This window comes from Anser cygnoides, chromosome 1 (genome assembly GCF_040182565.1).
Source record: "Anser cygnoides isolate HZ-2024a breed goose chromosome 1, Taihu_goose_T2T_genome, whole genome shotgun sequence".
In the NCBI taxonomy this organism is placed as follows: Eukaryota; Metazoa; Chordata; class Aves; order Anseriformes; family Anatidae; genus Anser; species Anser cygnoides.
The window spans coordinates 71,343,883-71,367,804 of NC_089873.1; the positions used below are offsets into that span (position 1 = coordinate 71,343,883).

General features: G+C 41.4%; 1 protein-coding gene across 5 annotated transcripts in view; it reads left to right on the forward strand.

Moving 5' to 3' along the window:
• Positions 1 to 23,922, forward strand: part of LOC106030871 (potassium voltage-gated channel subfamily KQT member 1-like) — a 529,055-nt gene that overhangs the window by 16,044 nt on the left and 489,089 nt on the right. For all 5 annotated transcript variants that reach the window (XM_066999747.1, XM_066999764.1, XM_066999755.1 and 2 more), the window contains exon 3: positions 22,498 to 22,588. In XM_066999747.1, the coding sequence (XP_066855848.1) occupies positions 22,498 to 22,588 (91 nt within the window). The remainder of the gene's footprint in view (positions 1 to 22,497; positions 22,589 to 23,922) is intronic.

Genomic DNA, 23,922 nt, shown 5'->3' on the forward strand with positions numbered 1-23,922 from the left:
AAATACAGGTATTTTGAGAGATAATACTACTAAAAGAGGGTAGATTTAGATTAGATATAAGGAAGAGATTCTTCACTATGGGGGTGGTGAGGTGCTAGAACAGGTTGCCCAGAGAAGCTGCGGGTTTCCTGACTGTCTTAAGAGGCAATAAAGCTGAAGCTTCTTGAATTCAGCAGATCAGTTGGCAGCTAATTAAGCCTTTTATATTTAAGGGTTAGACTTCTCAAAACTAACCTGTATTCTGGTGCATGGCTTAATGACAGGGATAATAACCTTAAAAAAGACATGAAAGCAGTGTGTGCTGACTGTTGAAGATATCAGAGGGAGAAGGAAATGCAAGTTCCACTGTATTAGAAGAAAAGGTGTGAAAGGACTGTTTCTTCTGTGAGCACGGATCTACGTGGGGAGCAGGGAGGATTTGACCTTGGTTTCCACTGCTTGTCTCCAGCACTTCTGTCATAACACAGATACTGCTGGCTCACCCAGCTCAACTCCATGGCTTCTTTCCAGGTGCCTGTAGTGCGTGCTGGGACACAGCTCCATTGCTGTGGCAGGGATATCTCCAGCAATGGCTACAGGCTGTCCCTGGGGCTGCTGTGTAAACCCTGAATCCTGAATGGCACCTCAGGGGACTCAGCTCCAGCCCTGTCTTGCCCACCTCCCCCGGACACAAGTGACGGAGATTTCCAGCATTTGGGGGAGCTGTGATCGAAAAGGAGCTCTTTGTACTGGGAAAGCCTTGATTTGAGTTCCTATTACACTAGGAGGAACTCAAAACTGGACAGTATAAGAGCCTGGAGGAAGAAAACAACACCAACGCCAACAACAAAACAAAAACATTATCACATGTCAAGTATATGCTTCAGCAGTAGAACTGACCTTTGGTTTGTTCACTACTTTCAGTTGATAGTACTAGCAAGACAGACTGTTTTATTTAGATTGCCTGTACTATATTTTTTTCTGTATTTTGGATCTTCCATGTAACAGCGAGTACTGTGTATGCATGCTGAACAATTTTTTTCAGTCATTTATACATGGAATGAAACATAATCTTGTACAGTATTTCCCAGTGATACCTGAAATGTAATAGACTGTAAAACACTTTTTTTTTTTTTTATCAATGAAGAGTGGCTTTTGAAGCTATTTCCCTCTAATGCCCTTTGTCTACTGAACTACTGAACTACTGAACTACTGAACTACTGAAGTGCCTTTACATTCTGATTGGTGTGTGTGTGTATGCATAGCCAAAATGTGACTCTCACCTCGCTGTTTTAGATAACTTCGTATTTGGACAAGACCCCTGGATTCCATGGCAATATTAATTTACCGTGACTTAATAGTTTCAGACTTTTCACACCTGCACACATATGTGCACACATCCAAAAGATGGCAACACAGCTGCAGAAATGACAGTGTTGCTGAAATTATTCATCGCCATACAGTTAGAGATTATTCCTCAGGACTGCATCCTGTTTTTCTCCTTTTCTCAAACTAGTACCACTGAGCTGGTACTCCTGCTGTTGTCTGAGTGCTGGCTCAGAATCTCACTTTGCTCTGCACATACAAGGGAAGAAGCTTGTGCTCCACATCAATATGTAGTCACGTGGGCTCCCTTACCCCTCACTGTTGCTCCATTCTGCCAGCTTTCCCTGCAGCCTGGTATGTAGCTCTGGCTCCTCTGTATGGTTCTGTGGAATACCACAGGGAATATAGAGTACAATAAACATGCTGGTCAGGTGGTGGTAGAGAAGATACAGTGCAGGATGCAGCAGCAAGCAGGCAGCACCGGAAGGTGTGAAGGGCAATTATAGGTGTCAAGGGAAACTGAAGAGCAGAAAGCAGGGTACCAAAAGTCTGACCAGAGTAAATACAGCCTATTAATGAACTCAGGGCCCTGAAAGCAACCCACTTCATATTACAGTGTATATCTGTAACCTTGCAAAGGTCTGATTTTGGGAGGGTACTTGTAAAAAGCCCTTGTTTTAGTTTCAGTCATGATATCCATCAGTTTCCAAGAATGTTAATCTGGTCCATAGCCCTGCCAGTTGATGAGGTACTGAAGCTTTCCACAAAGTAGTTTAGAAAGGAAAATTTGCTTCATGATATTCTGCCTGACCTTGTACCATGAGTGCAGGAGGGGACGGGATTGCTAGTGGAAAGTGGGGGATGAAGCATTAAAGGGAAGACCTAAAGAACTGGGTAGATCTTCATGGATCACTCAGATCACTCACGGATGGTGCACTCAGAGCTTTGAGGCATCCTTTTCATTGTCTCAGATTCTCTGTAGATTCACATGGAGAATGGCAACATGTAGTGTATTGTTTCTGAGATTGTCTTTTCAGGCATGACATTGTGGAGAGGAGCTGAAATCAGGAAAAAATTATGCTGTCATGGAATCAGCATGTTTTATAGTTTCCAAAATAGTCACTGCAATGTACAGCTAAAAGACCTTAGGAAGTCAACAGGTAATTCTTACTGTCCTCCTTTATGGTGTATAAAGGTACACAGCATTTAATTTGAATATGAGCTCTCATAAGCATGAAAACTGACCCTGTAACAGAAAGCAAACACCATCTGCTTCTCAAAATGCTTTTGCCTTTGCCAGTAAGATGCTTAACTTTATTTTATATTTGAGTGTGTCTGTGTTCATCGTCCAAGTTGTTTAAAATTAACAACACTTTCAATTATCCTTTTTGGGGATTCCTTATTATATCTTGAGAGACAAGCTAAAAACCGGAATCTGTTTTATGTTTATTTAACGCAGTGATTCCTAGAATCAAAATTATATTAACAGGACGTCTATTTTAATTTAATTGTATATATTTTTAAGTTACACTGTTTTAACTCTAAAAACTCAAAAATAGTATGGTAGATAAATTTCATTAAATATTTATGATTTGCTGTCCCAACATTAAAAAAAAAAAAAAAAAAAAGCTATCGAAGTATGCTAGCAGTAGTAGCATTAAGTTTAATAACATACCCTGTAATCTTAATTTTTAGGAGTAATGACCATTCATGGTTATAACAGAAATTAAATTCAGCCGCAAGTATTAGTTGCAAAACAAGTTCTGTTCTCTCCTAATTGACATCTAAAATGGTGTGCAGATTTTATTATCTTTGTAGAGAATAGCCATTTTATCTGTAAAAGATGTGGAAGGAAATAAGATGAGATAACAAGATTTTTATCATCAAAATAAGATAACTGAAGTACAATAAATTATCAGGTAGCAAAATCTGAACCGACAGCTTCAAACAGTTCAGTGAGAGATTTTATTTTCCCATGACCATTTTACACATTTGTTTCCCTATGTAATCCTTCATCGTAGCTCTTTGCCAGAGTTTGTAGAATTCGTTTTCCTTCCTGCAGAGGAAAATGTAGCGCTCCAGTCCTTTAAGCAAATGTATATGACTCAGATGCTGGAAAAAACATCAAATAATAGTTCTGAATGGAAATTCACAGCAGTGGGAACTCTTTAGACATATACAAACAACCCATCTTAAACAGGTTACAAAGACTAAAACTAGCATATGTCTTCTTTTCCTTTTTGTCTTTTTTTTTTTTTCCCACAAAATAATGAACCAACTGTGTTTTGAACAATTCCAGCTGCTTTCTTCGATCCAATCCCCACTCTCAAGAATCTTATAGCCAGGCTTGATTTATGATGTATTAGTCTGGCTGTCTCACACCCCACAAAATATTCTCATTTTGAATGAAGAATCACATGTTAGCAGTCAGTACAAGCAAAACTGGCTCAGATCATGGGATTTGTACTTTCTCTCACTCATACATCAGGAAGCAAAATGATCTTTAGCAGTCTGGGTGATCCGCTGGTAATATGCCCCCTAATTCAGCTTGAGAAGTAAATGTGCTGCAGTCACTCCAATTTTGCATATGCACATCTCTGCTGTGGAATACAATCTATTTCAGAAATGTCTTAATCCAGTGATAGCTAACTAAAGATTATTTTTATAAAGGTTTCCATAAGGTTGCTAGGTATTTTATTAACCTATTTATTTATTTATTTATTTTCTCTCTCTACTGTGTGCACAGCAGTTTCTATTTTATTTTATTTTATTTTATTTTATTTTATTTTATTTTATTTTATTTTGCATTAGAAAGGGTTGCATATAGTCTTTAGATGATTTTTTAGGCGCTGAGTCATTAGGTTTCCAGCACAGCTTGTATAGCCAACAATTACAACAGCTGGTCAGCAAGGAAAACCCCAAACTAACCTACATTATGGTAAAATTAGAGCTGTGAAAAATGATTTCTGGGTTCTGGCATCTAACAGTACATGTTCTACCTAGGAATAAACTCCTCATTAGTCTGTAAGATATTTTGGCACTGTGAGGACACCATCAGCCTCAGATTATGCCTTGATTTCTGTAGCATTCTGTTACTCATTTAGCAAAAGATGGAGGAGTGCACATCCTCGTTAGTGAAAATCCTACTCATAGTAGCAGTTGCACTCAACTCATCTTTGGTGTAATAGCAGCTGCAGCAGATACCAACCTAAGACAGTAGGTGAGCATACAGCAAGCGCAATTTAATATCCTGCTGGCTTCAGTATAGGACAGTGGATTTAAAAGGTATTCTACAAGAGTGGCTGTTTCGGTGTAATTTGAAAGCTTGACATGGAAGCAATGACACAACAATGCAGTGCAGAGAGGGGGTCAGAAGGACCAGTTGCTCCTTCCTTGCCTTGTGAAGGAGGACTGGATGCTGTCAGGGCACTAAGGGTGTCGGTGGCTCCCCAGGGGCTGGAGACTGGGACTGTCAGGGGCTCACAGTGTCTGGCAGGGCAGGACCTTACAGCTGGGTCCCATCCTACCACCCCAGCCGAATAGAAGGGCAGAGCAGCCCCAGCCCTGGGCATTGGGCACCTCCCTGGGGATGGGCACAGGACGAGGCTGGTGCCCACAGGGCCCTGACAATTGTCTGGGTAATTGTTAGCAGATTTAATGTCTATTAAATGCTTTTTTTTTTTTTTTTTTTTTTTTTTTTTTCCCTCACTTGAATTACATAGCTGGAAAATAAATATGGGCTTCCCATCACATAAAATGGAAAAATCACTGAGATACAGTTTTAGGATTTACAACAGAGGACACTTGCTGGTTGTAACTTTCAGTCAAGAAATAAGAAGAGAACTACTTTTTCTTTTTTATATATATAAATTATGGCTTTCTGCTAAGGAAAAATGAGCACAGCTGCTGAGCTGTGCAACAGACCAATACTTGCTATCCCCTCTTACAGAGCATCTCAAACTGCATACAAATTATTGCAGAGTCTTCTTTTCCAAAACTATTGTATCTGTGCCACAGTTTTGCTGTGATTAGAGATTACTGGAACAATATCTTTACTACTAGTTCACTGCATTCTAGGTGTCTGGGTGAAACACCTTTGAACCGAGCTTCCTTCTCTCTCTCTTTCTCTTTCCACTCTCTCTCTCTCTCTCTTTTGTTCATTGTTGCTATTCTTGCTACTGACAATTGTAGGGAACTTGGTTTCCTTGTTCACTTATTAGTGTCTGATTACCTTTGACTTTGTCCTCACTGCAACTTAGCCTGTACCCATCCTATATCAGCTGCCCTCATGTTTATAATTCAGTTGCTTTTTCTCTTGCTTAGCCTGGCTTGTTATCGCTTGGACAAAGATGCTGCTGAGTTCCCCATCACTACATTAGTTGCTCACGTCTGTGCTTCCTGGCATTCAGGCTGAATATTGGGTTTTCTGACAGTCCCTTACTGTTTCTGTGCCAGGCTTGTTACTCTTCCAGGTTCCAATAAGCAGGCTGTAATAATTTCTCATTTTTGGAATCAAAGTCAGGAGTCTCCAGCCCATCTGTCCTTATTCTGAGCTGTCATGAAATGACACTGTGTGATGGTGTAACACTGCTTCCTGTCGGTAATGTCTTAGCCTGCATTGCTCTGAATGCTAGTCTCAAAATTGTCTTCACCGATAGCTTTCACTTTCAGTTGCTTTGCAGGTATCATTCTGTTGTGTCATTCAGTTGACAAAAATGACAAGTATGGTTGCTATGTGGGCTGCAAGTTCTTAAAAATGTAGAATACAAATGGAAAAACTTTCCACTTGACATTACCAGGAGGGTTTTTACATTAGGATTTGAATTAGGGGAAGGAAATTATTAAAACTGGAATATATCTCAGTACTCTGAAGCTAGCCCTTCCTCTCTTGCAAAAAGAAAGACTTGTTCTTTTATGGCCAAAAGTGATCAGCAGTGATTCTACATTTCAAATAAATGTATTTTATAAGAGGACATGATACTGTATCTGAAGAAGGTCCAGTCTATCCTGTGTTAGAAAAGTTACATCTTTGTCATTCACTGGAAAGGAGTGACACTCACTGGCCAAAATATATAGTGCCACAAATCAAGTGAATTCAAAGGGTCCTTTGAGTGGTTTTAATTTGAGTTTTGGAAATGAAAAAAGATAGAGTTTCGGCAAATAAATACAGGAGGAAAACAAGAATTAGAAGGAAGTTACAAAAGTCTTAGCAGCCTACGGACAGTTCTAGATCCCCTAGGAAATAAATGCCACCTATTGTCCTCTCTTTTACATCCTCATGCACATATAACCTTTGAAACCTGCATCTCTGTCTTCTCAATTTGTCTCTTCTTTAAGGTTTACAAATCCGGTTACTTTTTCCAAAGCCTAATATGAGATGTTGTTGAAGTTGTAGTGATAATGTCTGTTGGCTACTGGCTATGCAAGAATAACCTTTTTTTTTTTTTCTTAATCTTTTTTTTTTCTTCTAATTATTATTGATAATGTTGAAATTATCACATTCCTGTTTCCTCTCGTTGTATTTACATGATAGGTATGTAAAATCAATACATATAAGCAAATGATGATTTAATTGATTTACTTCAGGAGATCCTTGATCAGCTTCAAAAAGACATGCTTTAAATATGAAGCAATAAAATAATAATAAAATAATCTTCAGTTCTTGTATGTCTATAGCTAAGCAATTTGCATTTTCCTGAAGCTGACCTGCTGTGAAAAGAAATCACACTTCCCTCACCTGTTTCAGACTGTTGACTTCTTAAAGGGATCTAACATAGCAGAAAAGTAATTTTAGCTCTAATTCCACAGGTAGCAAAGAATATTCACTACCACTGCAAAATCATGCACTATTGGATTTCTGATTTAAAAAAAAAGATAATTAAAAAAATCTCTAAATCCTCTCTTACAATACTTATGATCTTCTGTCAGGCACTTGACTGTCTTTAGCCATAGCCAGTCTTAAATCAGCCATGTGAGATACTGAAAACAATGTAAGCACAACACAGAGTTCACAGTGAGCAAAGACCCTACCGAAATCCTCCTTAAATCTTTGAGAAGGCCGAGCTCCACAGCAATGCTACCAGTAGCATTTGACCTAAGTTATATCATAACCAGCTCTTGTGAAATCAGCAGCAGCTGAATCTTTTGACTGCTATATTCATTGCACAACATGGACCTTCCTGTGCAGTCACAGGAGAAAAATGAAAGACCTTTATTTCTTCCATCCATGGAAAGGGGATTAAGAGATTGTACTCATGTTTTTCTAGGGAAGTACCTTTTCTCCTCTGTTCTATCCTTATGATGGGAGTTTTCCTCCCTGCCCTACTAAACCATCTCTGCTGTTTCACATCTGAGTATCTGACTTCAGCTGTCAGTCTGTGAAGGGTAAATGTTTTTTGCACTACATAGTGGTAAAAGTAGGAAATGCTTACCCAAGCAGTGTGTATTTAAAATCTCTATAAAGCACTATGATAATAAACAACTGCAGTTGCTATATAATTTGTATATTAACAGATCTTAATATAATGAATCTGGTTTCACAGAATCATAGAATGGCTTGGGGAAGGGCCCTTAAAGATCATCCAGTTCCAAACCCCTGCCATGGGCAGGGACGACACCCAGTAGATCAGGTTGTCCACAGCTCCATCCAACCTGGTATTGAACACCTCCAGGGATGGGGAATCCACAACATCTCAGGGCAACCTGTTCCAGTGCCTCAGCATCGTCTGAGTGAAGAATTTCCTCCTAACCTCTAACCTAAATCTCTCCTCTTTTAGTTTAAAGCCATTCCCTCTTATCCTGTCATTATCTGACTGAGCAAAAAGTTTCTCTCCATCTTTTTTATACGCCCCCTTTAGGTACTGAAAAGCTGCAATAAGGTCATGGTTTGTATTGTTTGCAGTATGTAACATGGAATGTCTACTCTATATAACATCCATACTGACAGCTTAAAAAGCCCAAGAGAATTCAAGTGAATTACCCATGGCTTTTTTTTGTTATTAGTGAGGGCAGTAAAATAAGACAAAGAGATTTTAAAAGGGAGTAACTGAGATGACAGGGATCTGGAAGAAATTAGCTGAACGGTACTTAGAGTAAGTTTTCCATATGTTATACATGCATTCTGCCTAGAAATAAGATCTGTAACAATGGTAGGAGTGGAAAAGCAGTATTATAAGAAAGATGAGAACAAACACATGGGTTGGTTCCAAGAAATGCTTGGTAAATGTATGGTTGAGTTGTCTGATCTGGTTATCTGCTCTTTCATGAATCAGCCATGTCCCTGTGTTCCTACAGCTATTGACTGGGTGAGGGTCTGTGTTTCAAGAGATGCAAGTCCTGTATGTCTCTGACACTGTTATGTTGTATGGACAAGTATGTTCACCTCTTTATGTCTTTCTCCATTTACCCATCACTGGAATTGCTAATTCGACATATAAGCTCTCTGAGTAAAGGAACTATCTGATGAAGCACAGCTTCTAACAGAGCTTGGTACCCAGTGGTTGTGAGGGCTTCTAAGTAGTAATGTAATCCTTTTGTATTAAATGTCAGAAGGAGAATCTTATGACTGTGGTTACCTTATTTCTGTATCTGCATCTTCTTCAAGTGTGTTAAGGAAAGGCTAAAGACTTGTGTATACTCATGTATAGACTCTTCAAGTGTTGGTTGCTTGTGCTGTAAACTCCTTATTGACTTGCTCTTTTCCATTTGACAAAGTGTTTCAGCGTCTTTTGGTCTGTTCTCAATGCTTTGCTCTGTTTTTTTTTTTTTTTTTTTTAATATCCTTTTCCAGTAATAAATAGTGCCTAGGAAAGAAAGTGTGACTTTTGCCCCCTCTGCTGGCTGGCTCATCAGGACCTGGACACACGAGCAATTTCATTTATTTGGTCAGTGTAGCGGCTCATTTAAAGTGATATAACAGTTTTATTATGACTTGAAGAGAACTCTCTACCCCTTGTACCATACCACCATTTTCAAAGAGATGAAAATTTCTGGTTGCAGCAAAACTGCTGAATAGTATGCTCAGCAACTTGGGTACCTTGAAATGAAATAGCTAGCAGGTTGGGAGTGCTGGGCTGTGTAGTTAGTAAATCATGAGAATATGGCTAAAAGCTGTCCCCTGCTGAAGTGTTGCTAACAACTCCCTGACTATGGTGTGTTATCTAGATCTCTTTACCACTTTACCCCTGTTTTTTTCTAAAGACATTATAATTCCAGGTATTTGCCATTAATGAAGAACTAGACATCATTAAGATGCTCTCCATGAACACATTTTTCTTTGTTAACACCATCAGAGGTGGTGAAACTGCTTATGAGACTGCGAAATCAGATTTAAATTTTCAGGAAGCGTGATAAACACGTCTCCTCATTGGCCCTGTCTCTTCTTTACTCCTGGTTGCACAGGTCTGGCTTGTGCTCCTACACCGTGCTGATGAATCTTATGTCTTTACCAGGTGTCTCTCAGCTAAGACATAGCAAATGCAGGGCATATTGAGGAATAGAATTCAAGAGAACCAGATACCAGGTAGGTATCAGGAGAGGTTTACTGAAGGCTTCCAGATGGAACCTCAGAAAGTTGCTTCTTGGATTTAGGTACTTTGGTCACCTTTGATCAGTTTTCAGAAAACAAACAAACAAACAAAACATACTGAAACATTTCTAATTCCCCTTTGGAAATCAATGCAGTAGTTTGTTGTTGTTGTTGTTTGTTTTTTTTGTTTTTAATTAATTCTACCAATAGATTGAGATGTCTGACCCTTGAAATAGAAACAATAGCCCTGAACTGTATGCCCAGGAAAGAATAGTTCAACACCTAAGCCACCTCTGTAAAGCTAAGTACCTAAAATCATTCCCCTGCTGCAGCTAACAGTATTCTAAATAAAAATTTGATTTTGTTGACTAGTTTAGCAAGTACTGAAATAAACCAGCTAGACAGACATGAAAACAATTTTAAATGTTTGTTAAGGTGAAACAACAACAACAAAACAACAAACAACAACAAAAAACACCTTTAAGTATTAAAATAAATATTAGTATTCTGTCTAATCCTTTGTGAGTTATAATTTACAAAGCTAGAAAAAATGGCATTTATTATTGCTTCCTGTTTCCTGTGGCATGAATAATGGAATTCCATGTCTGATTTTCCAGAATTCAGTTTCTGAATCGCTAAATTTTGCCACTGGAATAATTTAGACTGGCTAGTCCTTTACTTTTGTAGAAACCCCAAACTCATAATGATAAGCATTAGCACTTTTATATTTTCTTTAGTTATCACCTTATCTGATACCATAATTACCTGAAAGTATCTGGAAATATATTTTACAGTAATATCTTAAACAAAATACATATTGGTGGTTATCTGTTCTTATCCCAACAGAGCTCATGGTTCAATCAGGTTAAACAGGGTCACTATCTTTGCAACTCATCACCAAAAGAATTAAAAAATAGATTGATCTATATGATCTTTTTTTCCCTTCCATTCCACAGTGCTGCTTTACAAAAAAAACACAGCAGAAACTGTTTTTGTGGTAACCAAGCTTATACATGAAGTGCCTGTACTTCCAGTGGAAATGTAAACTGTCTTATCCAGGTAGCAACTGTTTCAGCAAATTAGAGATAAAATATTTGCTTCCCATTGCTTAAATAAGATTTGAAGGGAGACTAAGAGTTCAAAGAACTAACTTTCACATCCACAACAGACAGAAATTGTTAAAAACAGCCTAAGAACAGAATCTAATCACAAAAAATAAAAATAAAAATACAAAAATCTTGAGATGAGCATCACACAGATTCATCCTGTGCAGCTTTATAGAAAAAGGTAACTATAACGTGTGTGTGCCTTAACTATGTCTTCAGTGACCATGCAATCCTTTCTTCTCTCCCACGATTGCTCCATCTGACTCATAGCTGCTAGAAACCCTTGCTGGGCAGGAGGGAACATGAAGATCACCCTAGCCCTGTTCCCCAGCTGCTGGAGGCCTTGTAACAGCCTTGGAAATGGCTTCAGTGAGGTCACTGGTGATATCAGGAGGCCACTATGATGTCATGCACAGCTTGGTCCCCACCCCAAGAGGATCGACAAAACTGGGGGGTGAGGACTGCTCTCCTTGAGACTGTTCCCATGGGACATTTCACTTGCCAGAGAGAAAGGCTGGGCATCACGGGTATCGCTATTGGCCTTCCCATGCAGGTTGTGTGCTGCAGGCCTGGCCCCATCATGGGGCTCCAGGGTCTCTTCCTGGTGACCTTGCCCATAGGCTCTGGGGATCCCAAAATGGAGCCCAGCGTTCCTAGCAGTCTCATTTGTACTGAGCAGAGGGGAGGGCTTGCTTCCTTTGACCTGATGGCTGTACTGAAATGCCTGGGAAATGTTGAAATATTAAATATAAATTTGCTAATTTAGCTGCTTGGCATCACTGAACTAAAGAAATGGCTTATTCCTATTCTTAAGCCTGCAGAAGTGTGTAGTTTTGCTTCATGGAACGACTTATTCTCAACTGTTATTGAAACAGGTAGCATGCTGTATTAGGACTCCACTGGTTTCAAGCAACAACCACATTACAAACATGGGGATTTTATCTATTTATTCACTTTTTTTTTTTTTTTTAAATCTAACCTTTCTGGTAAGAAATTTGGTTACTTCACTTTCTCGTGCACCATGCTTTCTCTTTGACTTAAGATTTTAAAGCTTTTGCTCTTATCATTTTCAACTTCCTTTTTCTACTGAGTTTACAAACTATACAATGTTATTTGTGTGGCTTTCCTAATATGTTCTGCCGAAATCCTCTGCTAGGATTTTTCAGTTTCACTGAGATGAAAGAAGGACATCATGCAGTAGAGTGCAGCACCAAAACTTCTGAGTTAATGACAGCTGAGCTAGTGTAAATACGCAGGGTTAGATATTGTATTCAGGGACAAGCTTGGATCTAAAACTAGTACAGTTGTGTTAGCACAGATTTTTGCTAGGTCAAATCATAAAGCCTTCCCCAAAAGCTAATAATTATTTCCTATATTCACCTGTATTAACATAATTATATTTCATTTATGCTATATGAACAACCTAAACATGGGTGAGCGCATGCTCATTTATTGGCATTGTCTTGAAAATTCCATTAGTAATCTCCACTGGGTTGTATGGGTAAGTTCAGTGATTTCCACCAGCATAACTTTACAGCCTTATTTCAAATTTGCATTGTGTTTTTTTTTGTGGGTTCAGATAAATAAATCCTAGGTTGTAGTTAATATTCCTCCAACTTTACAGTTACAAAAAATTGATGGTAGTACACTTATGTTCTTTTAATAATTTAGAAATTCTGCATTTGGATTGTATATTTCTTCTGCAGTTTAATACGAATTACAATTACACTCAGGCATGAATTAAAATTGTATTACAAATAAACTGCTTAGAGCCTCTTGAAATGCACAAGGAAATAATTTTTTTTCAAAATCTTTTTCAAATACTTTCATATTCATCAGTTTATATGATTTAAATGGAAGAATGCACTATAGCAAATGTCGTATGGAACACTTATATAATCAGCTATCAAATACTTTCTCCCTGCCTTCAGTTCAAAAGGAACTAGAAATACCCCACTGTCCATGGATATTGCTAAAGAAAACAGCCAGTGCTTAGGAACTTGGATAATCCATGTTAAAGGTCAATCCTAATAGCATGGATCAGAGTAGGTAAATACTCAAAAAAATGCAGAGTTGATTTGGAGACAGTTGTGTGTGTCAAGTTCTAATTACTCAAGAAATTCAGTTATTAATGGTAGCCCAAATCTTCTCAAATCTCTATTTGTGACAAATCTGTGATAACAAATATCACAAATCTCTATTTGTGATAACAGTGACAGAGCCCTTCCAGAGCCATGCAAATAGAAGCAATATTTTTTTTTAATATATCTTCAAATCCTGTTTTAGGCTTGAACAAAGTCAGCTGTTTGTGTGGCAGCTGGGGAATAACTGCCTTTCTTTGACTATGTTAGCACTTAAATGCAGTTGACTTGCAGTGTGTGAATGACTGTGTCAAGCATACAGGCTTCTGTGAATGAAAGTTGTATTCAGTATTCATTATTCTTTGCTCAGTGCTCCTGGGAACCCTGAGACAGGGTCTAAAAATCTGAAACATTCCTATAAGAAGAAAAGGAAAGCTGAAGGGCTCTTGTGTGCCCATAGATGCTAGTATTCTTCACTTTCCCGTTTCTAGTTATGGTCTAACATGATGCATAAAGGACATTGGCTCAGCCTACCCTCCATCTGAGACAAACATGCATTCTGGATGCTTTTGTACACAAGTGTGTGCTAAACTTGAACCTATGTTGTAGGTAGTTTTGTCTCCAGTCTTGCAGCAGTCTCTGTCTCTTGGACTGACCTTGGATCTGTGTTATCATCCTGTCTCTTCGTGCTCCTGCCTGGGCTTCTTGAATGGACCCTGGACTTGTCTTACTACCACAACTCACGTGACAGATCATTGAATGGCTGATGGATCTGGTTGCTCTCATCACCCTGGCCCTCCTCAGCTATTGTAGACCTGAATCCCGGTGAATTAGGGAACAGATTTGCCTGTGTTGTAGTCACCCTTTGCATCTGAATTATGAGGAGCAGCCCCACTCTCAGTGCTCCCTGACAACTAATTACTTTGTTAGGATGTATATGATACAGGTTACATTAATGACTCCTGTAACTTTATTGGTAAAAAGTGCATCCCATATTGAATTCAAAAAGAGCACAATTTTATTTAGGCTACTGAATATTTATTCTTAATGGATTTTGTATATAAATAATTAATCAATATGATTATACTGGCCTCTATTAGGGAATTTGGCCTTCAGAGCATACTTCGCTTCTTTCATCTATTGTACCTGTTCTTGCTTTATTGTTCTTGTATTTGGGAATCGGATGTGAAGAACTAATTCGTCTCTTATTCCTACTGACAAAAGTCTTAGCCATTAGCATCTGTACAATTAATGTAGCAAAACTCCTCTACATGAGCCACCACGCTATCATAAACTTTGGGGATAAGTCTGTCTTTCTCTCTCTTTTTATTTATTGCAACAAAAATGTTTACAGTGGACTTGATACAATAATAACTGAAGAGAATCCCATAATCAAGGATGGGAAAAATCAAAGTTCATCCGACATATACCATCAACACTGGAAGTTCTTTGCAAGATCTGCATTGCATCATTGGGCTAGGGAATCATTTTTAACAGATTTTGAGGGTCGTTGTGACATACTCATGGAATGAGTATGAGTAGTCAAGGAACACTATGATTAACTACACTAACAATTAGGAAGAGCATATGGGGTGCTGGAATCTGTGGCTGTTGCATGGAGTTTAGAAGTGGTAGGCTCGTCTTCCTCTTAATTGATAATTCTCACTCTGTGGATTCTAGGCAATACCATTCTCTAACTTTCCTCCTGCATATATGTTCTCCAGATTGCCTTTCCAAATGACTGAGCTGTGGGGTAGTCTTGCCTCTAGTACACAGGAAAAAATAAGTCCTTTATTTTCCAGCTTGACTAAGTCCAGTTCCCACAGCTTCTCTTCAGTTCATGCTCTTTATGCCCTGAGAGAAACACAAAGGTGGTGCAGACAGGCACCCCTGCATCTGGTCCCACACTGCCAGGATGGCTGTGGCCACCCTGTGTATCTGGGGCAACTGCCAGGTTCAGCATGGTGCTGCATGGCACAGGTGATGCTATCTGCAAAGATGGAGAACTCCAACTAAATGTCAGCTTTGGGGATGTGAACATGGGCACAATAAGGAAAAGCTCCAAAGGGATGCCCAAAGACCACTGTGAGAGCCAGAAAAGCCAGCTGATGGGCCTGTGAATTGGAAATTATAGTTTGAGGATAGTTTCATGCAGAGAGGGCAGGTGAGATGCGGCTTCCATTGACAACAGCTGTTGGGGAGCTTCTATCTCCCTGTAAGCCTGTTACAGGGCATAGGCTGGTGCTGTATGGAAGGCTCCCCTCATCCTTGCACTGATGACCTCGAAACACTTCCAAAGACCCTGGCTGACTGGCAGAGGAGCTCATGTCTTCACATGCCTATCTGGGATCTGCTGCAAGGCAAACTGGTGGCCTGAACAGAAACCAATTGGCACTGGGTGGTCATGGCCATCCTGGCAGTCTGGGGCCTCTCAGTGCAGTTTGTAGGATGGGTCTCTGCTGTCTGCTTGGAGAAGGCTGTGCAGGGAGCCCTCAGTGGCCTCCTGGGAGAGGTCTGCTGTCTTCAAGCATGTTTCAATTTCCTCCTGTCCCACCAGCATGTTGGCGTGCCACGCGCTTGTGAGCTTCCTCCATCCCATACAAGTACAAAGTACATCTATGAGTAAATAAATCACATATTATGGGTATTTGTATACTCCTTTATATCTGTAGCTACATTCATTTTCTGTATTTTGTATTCTATATTCCAAATTTTTATATTGGGTGTAGGTGTCAAGGTGTTGGCACTTGGAGGGGGTGGGGGTGGGGTGCAGCAGGGGCTGCCCTGTGCCGAGCACAGCTTTTTCTAGCTGGTTCTGCCCAGCTCTGATGGATCCACTGAAGGACATGGCTAGGCTGGTCAGCCAAGATGGTGGTGCCTCTGGAAAAAGTATTTAAGGATGGGCAAACCCACTGAACAGGTAGAGAAGGGTTACAGTGTGAGGAGCAGCCCTCCAGACACCTAGGACTGAGAAGAAGGAGGGGAGGAGGTGCTCTAGGTGCTGGAGCAGAAGTTTCTCTGTGGCCTGTGGAGGAAACCACGCGGGAGCAGGTTTGTCCTGAAGGGCTGCAGCCTGTGGAAGAAACCATGCTGGAGCAGGAGAAAGTGTGAGGAGGAAGAAGCAGCAGAGAGGAACTGTTATGGCTGGACCCCATAATCCCCATCCCTTTGTGCCACTCAGGGTGTGTGTGAGGGAAGGAGGTAGAGGACCTGGAAATGAAAAATTGAGCATGAGAAAGGGGTGGGGGAGATATTTCAGTTTGTCTTCATTTCTCAGTATCTGAACTTATTTTAACTGGCAATAAAATCATTTTCCCCCAGTAAGGTCTGTTTTGCCCATGATGGTAACTGATAAGTGTTCTCTCTGTATTTGTCTCACCTGGAAAGTGATCTCTCTGTGTTTATCTAAACCCATGAGTTTTTTTGTCACACTTTTTCTCCACATTCTGTTGAGGAAGGAGAGTGAGAGAACAGCTGGGGGGCAGCTGGCAACTGGCTAACACCAAGCCACCACAATTCTATAGTCTGTGGGCTATATATTATTTATGTATATCTATTTCTCTATGTAGAAACCTATGTACATATAAATATATACATATATCTGAGTCAAGGTCGGCTGCCTCGGAGCCAGCACAGCTGCAGCGCCTGACCACGAGTTGCATGGGGGGGTTCTCCAGCCCTTGCTTCGCCAGAGGCAGCCCGGGACAGTGGCAGGACCAGGCCACACCTGACAGCTCTCGTGACAGAGGCTGACAGGGAGCGGGCATCCCAGGACACCGGCAGCTGCGCCCACGACCTCTGCCTAGGAATAGCCACCGTGTGCCAGCTGGTGGGAGCCACCCACAGTGTGCTGCAGTGTGAGTGTGGCAGCTCATGCAGCAGGGCACAGGGATTCTCTCCCTCCTCCCTTTCGAGTCCATCCTAGCTACTGGCAGTATCTGTGACCACAGTTTTTGTGATGGTCTCTACCAGGCAGAGAACTTGCCTCAGAAAAACTGTGGTGACCCAAACAGAGGGCCTGTCCAGAACCATGGCTGTACAGGTCTCTGGCAGCAGGGAGTGCCAGAGCCTGCTGCTGCCAGGGCCGGGGGGGGGGTGGTGGGCGGCAGGCATTCCACCTGTGTGAGGTGCGAGCAGGTGGAAGATCTGGTCAGCGTGGTGGCAGAGCTGAAAGAGCAGGTTGAGAGACTGAGGGCCATCAAGGACCATGAGCAGGAGATCGACTGGTGGAGTAGCTCCCTGGAGTGCCAGAGGGAATGGCGCCACGGAGATACCACGCAACTGATGGTGAACCCCCTGCCCTGCCCTGTGAGGCAGAGGAGGGGGACCTGAGGGATGGGGAGGGTTGGGAGAGGGTTCCTGCTTGGCATCATGGGTGACCCCCACCTGTTTCCCTTGCATCCCCAGGTCCCGCTAAACAATAGGTTTGTAGCATTGGACGTGGCAGGGGAGGTAAGTGGGGAGGCGCAGGAAGGTTCCCTAAAGAGGTTACCAAAGACGAGGCAGTTGACTCCAGGCATTCAGACTGCCTCAACCAGGAAAGAAGGAAAGAAAGGTGGTTGTGGTAGGCGACTCTCTTCTCAGAGGAACAGAGGACCCCATTTGCAGACCAGACCCGAGCCGTGGGGAAGTGTGCTGCCTACCTGGGGCCCGGGTCAGGGATATAACTAGAAAACTGCCGGAGCTGGTTCACCCCACTGATTATTACCCATTACTCATAGTTCAAGCGGGCAGTGATGAAATCTCTCAGAAAAGCCTGCCAACTATGAAGAGAGATTTCAGGGGTTTAGGGCAAATAGTTCAAGGAGCGGGATCGCAAGTCATGTTTTGTGCCATTCCTTCTGGGGAGGTGAAGGACATGGAGAGGGCTAGGAAAACACAGGTAATGAATAATTGGCTGAGAGGCTGGTGTCGTGACAGGAACTTTGGGTTCTTTGACCATGGGGCAGTTTACTCGACCCCTGGTCCCTCAGGAGTCACTCCTGAAGGGCAAAGGGGTCCAGGAAGCCTGGACACTCCTCAAGAAGGAAATTTTAAAGGCACAGGAGCAGGCTGTTCCTGTGTCCCATAAGGCGAGCCAGAGGGGAAGAAGACCAGCATGGATGAACAGGGAACTTTAACTGAGACTCTGGGAGAAAAAGAGAGTCTACATCCGCTGGAAGAAAGGATAGGCTACTTGGGGCAACTACAAGGAAGTTGCTAAGATATGCAGACAGGAAGTTAGAAAGGCAAAAACCCATCTTGAACTCAGATTGGCCACTGCAGTAAAAGAGAACAAGAAATCCTTTTACAAATATATGAACACCAAGAGAAGAGTCAAGGAAAATTTCCATCCTTTCCTTGATGCAGCAGGAACTGTGATCACTGAGGATAAGAATAAGGCTGAGGTTCTCAATGCCTTCTTTACATCTGTCTTTAGTAGTTGGATCAGTTATCCTCAGGGTACTTTACTCCCTGACCTGGATGTCCCCTATCATTCAGGTAGCGAATCCCCACCGTGATCCAGGAAGAGACGGTTAGAGACCTGCTCCTCCATCTGGAATGTCACAAGTCCATGAGACCAGACGAGCTCCACCCTAGGATGCTGAGGGAGCTGGCAGAGGTGATTGCCAAGCCGCTTTCTACCATCTATCAGCATTCCTGGTTATCTGGAGAGGTCCCAGAGGATTGGAGACTTGCCGATGTGACTCCCATCTACAAGAGGGGCCATAAGGAGGACTCGGGGAACTACAGGCCTGTCAGCCTGAGCTCAGTTCCAGGAAAAGTTATGGAGCAAATCATCTTGTGTGAGATCACATGGCACTTGCATGCCAGGGGTTCAGGCCCAGCCAGCATGGGTTCACAAACGGCAGGTCGTGCTTGTCCAACCTTATCTCCTTCTGTGATCTTTTGACCAGACTGGTAGATGAGGGAAGGGCTGTTGATGTAGTCGACTTAGACTTCAGCAAAGCCTTGGACATGGTCTCCCACAGTATTCTCCTGAGGAAACTGGCTGCCCGTGGCCTAGACGGGTATACTCTTCTCTGAGTGAAGAACTGGCTGGAGGGCCATGCCCAGCGGGTAGTGCTTAATGGAGTTAAGTTCAGCTCTTGTCTCGTTACAATGGACATTACAATGACCTGGATGAGGGGATTGAGTGTACCCTCTGTAAGTTTGCAGACGACACCAAGTTGGGAGGTAGTGTAGATCTGCCTGAAAGTAGGGTGGCCCTTCAGAGGGATCTGGATAGGCTGGACTGCTGGGCTGAGGCAAATGAGATGAAGTTCAATAAGGCCAAGTGCCGGGTCCCGCACTTTGGCCACAATAACCCCATGCAACGATATAAGCTTGGGGCAGAGTGGCTAGAAGACTGTGAAGAGGAAAGGGACCTGGGAGTGTTGATTGATGCTTGGCTGAACATGAGCTGGCAGTGTGCCCAGGTGGCCAAGAAGGCCAACAGCATCCTGGCCTGTATTAGAAATAGTGTAGCCCGCAGGAGTAGGGAGGTGATCATCTCCCGTACTCACCTTTGGTGAGGCCGTGCCTCGAGTACTGTGTTCAGTTTTGGGCCCCTCACTACATGAAGGACATTGAGGGCCTGGAGCGTGTCCAGAGAAGGGCAACAAAACTGATGAGGGGTCTGGAACACAAGTCTTATGAGGAGCGGCTAAGGGAGCTGGATTGTTTAGTCTGGAGAAGAGGAGGCTCAGGGGAGACCTCATTGCACTCTACAACTTCCTGAAGGGAGGTTGTACTCTTCTCTCAGATAACTAATGATAGGACTCAAGGAAATGACCACAAGTTGCACCTGGGGAGATTTAGATTAGATATCAGGAAAAACTTTTTCTCTCAAAGAGTGATCAGGTGCTGGAACGGCCTGCCCAGGGACATGGTGGAGTCATCATCCCTTGCGGTGTTCTAGAAGCACCTGGACAAGGTGCTGGACAGGGAACTCCCGGAAAGAGTCCAGCGGAGGGCCACAAAGATGATACGGGGCCTGGAGCATCTTCCCTATGAGGAAAGGCTGCGAGACCTGGGTCTGTTCAGCCTGGAGAAGAGAAGACTGAGAGGGGATCTTATCAATGTGTATAAATACCTGAGGTGTGGGAGACAGAGGGATTTGGCCAACCTCTTTTCAGTGGTTTGTGGGGATAGGACAAGGGGCAATGGCCACAAGATAGAGCACAGGAAGTTCCGCACCAGCATGCGAAAGAACTTCACGGTGAGGGTAACAGAGCACTGGAACAGGCTGCTTAGGGAGGTTGTGGAGTCTCCCTCTCTGGAGATATTCAAGGCCCATCTGGACGCCTACCTGGGCAGCCTGCTCTAAGGAGCCTGCTTTGGCAGGGGGGTTGGACCCAGTGATCTTTCGAGGTCCCTTCCACCCCCTTCGATTCTGTGATTTTGTGATTCTGTGATTCTGTGATCTAATCATGAAGTATGAAAACATGTGGGTTATGTCATTTTCAAAAATGTTGGGTTTTGTGTGTATCATAGGCAGGAGCTTTCAGGTGACTGGAAGATGAGGAGGACTTTTGGGCAAGTGGGACATATGGTAGACAGTAGGAGCAGGGCTTACCCCCACTGAATGAGCTTGGTGACACCAGTCCCTGCTCATGCTGGGTCAGGGTTCTCATGCTGCTACTGCCCTCTGCCAAGCTCCCTCTGCAGTGTCACCCCTGTGCAGTGCCACGGGGCCACAGCTGTGTGCACCACCCCAGGTGTAGTCCAGCAAAAGGGAACCATCATTGCCCTTTACCTTCTGGCCAGGCTACCAGGGATGCAGTCTGGATACTGACAGCCTTCATCTGATCTGGGTTTGTGCCCTCACACTACTCAGGACTTGTTATTTATTCATGTTTAGTTTTTATGAGATTCCTGTAGGCCTGTTCCTGTAGCCTGTCTAGGCACCTTTGAGCAGTGGCTCTGCTCTCAGGTTTGTTGACTGCAACCCAGGTTTGGTGTCATGTGTGGACCTGATGAAGCACATTTCATGTCTTCTTCTGGAACACTAATGAAAATATTGACCAGTACAAGTGCCTAAGGAGTTCTTATGTATCAAGTCTCTAGGTTGAATGTGAGTTTTTGCCCTTCCTGACAAGTTCTTCCTCCTATTTGTTTTTAATGTAAAAGCCACCAAAAGCACACTAAATTTTAGTGTGTTTAAGTTTACTGAAATCATGCAAGTTTAGTAGTGCAGTCACCAGCACTGTTAGTCTGTCATTTGTTCATTTGTTTTGAAGTTCTAGAACAAGCCTTGTCAAGAATGTTTATCTTCTTCAGAAGTTTTTTTTTTTTTTTTTTTTTTCCTGAAAAAATGTCTCATGCAGGACTGACTGTTAAGGTTTTATTGCTCGTTTGGGAGTTTAGGATATACACCCTTGACGTGGAAACAGAGGAAATGACAGATGAAAGAGCTGGTACACAACAGGGAATGTTACTGTTTATGGCTGTTAGTGGAAGAAATCTCATTTTCTTATTTTTCTCTTGTTTTCTGAATGAACTTAAGAGATGATGAAAAATGTAGTGCAAACAAAGTTTGCATAAAGCTTTTATTTTAACCGTTTACTTAAATGTTTAACATTTTGCCAATGGTGGGAAGATGGCTGAGACATTTTGTGCATCATGATGATGTATATTCTGCCAATCCTTAAGCACTTAGTCAACTAGGATTCAATTTCACATTTTATTTTCTGCTTCTCATAACTTCAATTTTGATTCATTTTAAACAATTTTGGGAAGTAGGAATATGTATTTTGAGATTTATTTTTTTTTTCTTGTTCTGAATAATGATACTGGAAATACTATGTTAGTAGCTGTTTATACTGTATTTATGTAAGTTGCAAGTTCATGGAATGCAGTTAATGGAACAGTTTTCATTAAAGTTACGAATCCTCACTCTAGTCATATGTCTAATTCTTCTTTAATTAATGTATTATCAATTATTATAGCTTTCTACCAAAGTGTATAAGTTATACATCAATCAGTGTCTTTACATGAAACATTCATTACTACTAGCTTCTCTGGAAAATTCTACATGGTAATTTGAGTTTGATCTGTTGATTTAACATCAGAGAATCATTAAGGAAGATTGAAAAAGACCTCCCAAGATCATCTGGTCCAGCCATACCCTTAACACCAATATTACCCACTAAACCACGTCCCCTAAGTACCACATCCAACCTTTTCTTAAACACCTCCAAGGACAGTGACTCCAACACCTCCCTGGGCAACCCATTCCAACGTCTAGCCACTCTTTCTGAGAAGAATTTTCTCCTTATTTCCAACCATCCTTTCAGTTCTTTCATTCCATGTTTCTTAAGTTATGGAATGCAAAACAAAGACATTCAGAGCATAATCTTTATTTGACTAGGAAGAATGAAAGAATTAAATTCAAAGTACTTGTGATTAAAAATGTTACATGAATGAAAGAACTAAAACTAGACTTAAATTTACAGTTCAACTTAACAAGTCACTAACCACTGTTTTCTTTTTACAGATTTCTCTTGGTGTTGATTTGTTTAATATTCAGTGTACTGTCTACTGTAGAACATTATTCTGAATTTGCCACTGGAACCCTTTTCTGGATGGTAAGCGAACTTTTGGGGGAAAGACAATTTTTTGGGAAAGTTTTGACTAACTGTGAATTGCTTTAGGTGAACAAAGGAGATAATTTTAAAAATCCTCATACAAAACATGATACTTAATTTAAAATATTACCTGCCTTTACTTTAAGGAAGGTCATAATTTAAAAGGAATGATTACTAAACTAAGAGAGTACTTGCTCAATTGATTGTTTTTATATACTTGCTTTACATAAGTTATGAAATTGTACACTGTAGTTTTCACAATGGGTGATTGCTGTCTTATGCAGTATGAAACAGAATATTCCATAGCCAGGAATGTATTTTTAAAACAAAACTTTTCTAAGTCTTCTAGTGAAAACTGTGCAAGAACCACGCTTTTCTGAAGTACCCGAATTTCAGGACTGTCGTAACCCGATCTAGTGAAGGTATCCCTGTCCGTGGCAGGGGAATTGGAACTAGATGATCTTTAAGGTCCCTTTCCACCTAACTCTTTCTATGTTCCATTATATAATTCTAAGTGATTTCTGTTAGACTAGTTTGTCAGTATATCTAACAGGAAGGAACAGCTTTTATCACAGTTTTGTGCATTTGACTATGAAGTTGGTAGTTTTCAGTTCATGGGGCTGTTAGTAATCCATCCATGTATCAGTTTTATACTTGGTATTTTGCAGAAGCATAAAGTCACTGTGCTGCTTATGTAACATCCTTATCTAAGACCCTTTTTCTTGCTATTAAAATCTTAAGTAGTCATTAAAAAAAAAAAAAAAGATGCTGCAATAAGAAAAGCAGCTCACTTGGAGGTAGACAGAGGCTACTTATTGATTTCACAGTGGCTAGGTAACAATTCTTTTCATCACTACTACTTTTTATCTGAACTATCAGCGGCTAGTTCAGAGGTGAAATGTACTTGAACTGTGTTACTAGTCCTGCGATATTAAGTGTTTTAAAAATGTGAGTTTCCATCTAGTGACAATTCATGAACTGTTACAAAATACATATATACTGAAGTATTAATTTGAAGCAGGTGGGAATTAAAGTATAAATCATTTCTGTAAGGACCTCAGAGACTTTTCCTCCTCTGCTCGCCCATGGCCTCCTTTAGAAAGTTAAGAATGATAAAGCATCCTTTGTTAAAAATGGAGTAAATCATTTTTAAACAGTTGCTGAAAACATCTGGATTTTAGCTACTCAGGTCCTCTATCTCAAAGTGTGATAGTCTCAGAAGTTTTATTATAATTTCTTTTTGTTAAGTGCTTCTAAGATTTCTAATGTGATGCATTTTGGTTTTCCAGCTGGTTTGAAAACAAAAATAAGTTATTATTTGTTTTACTGTGGCT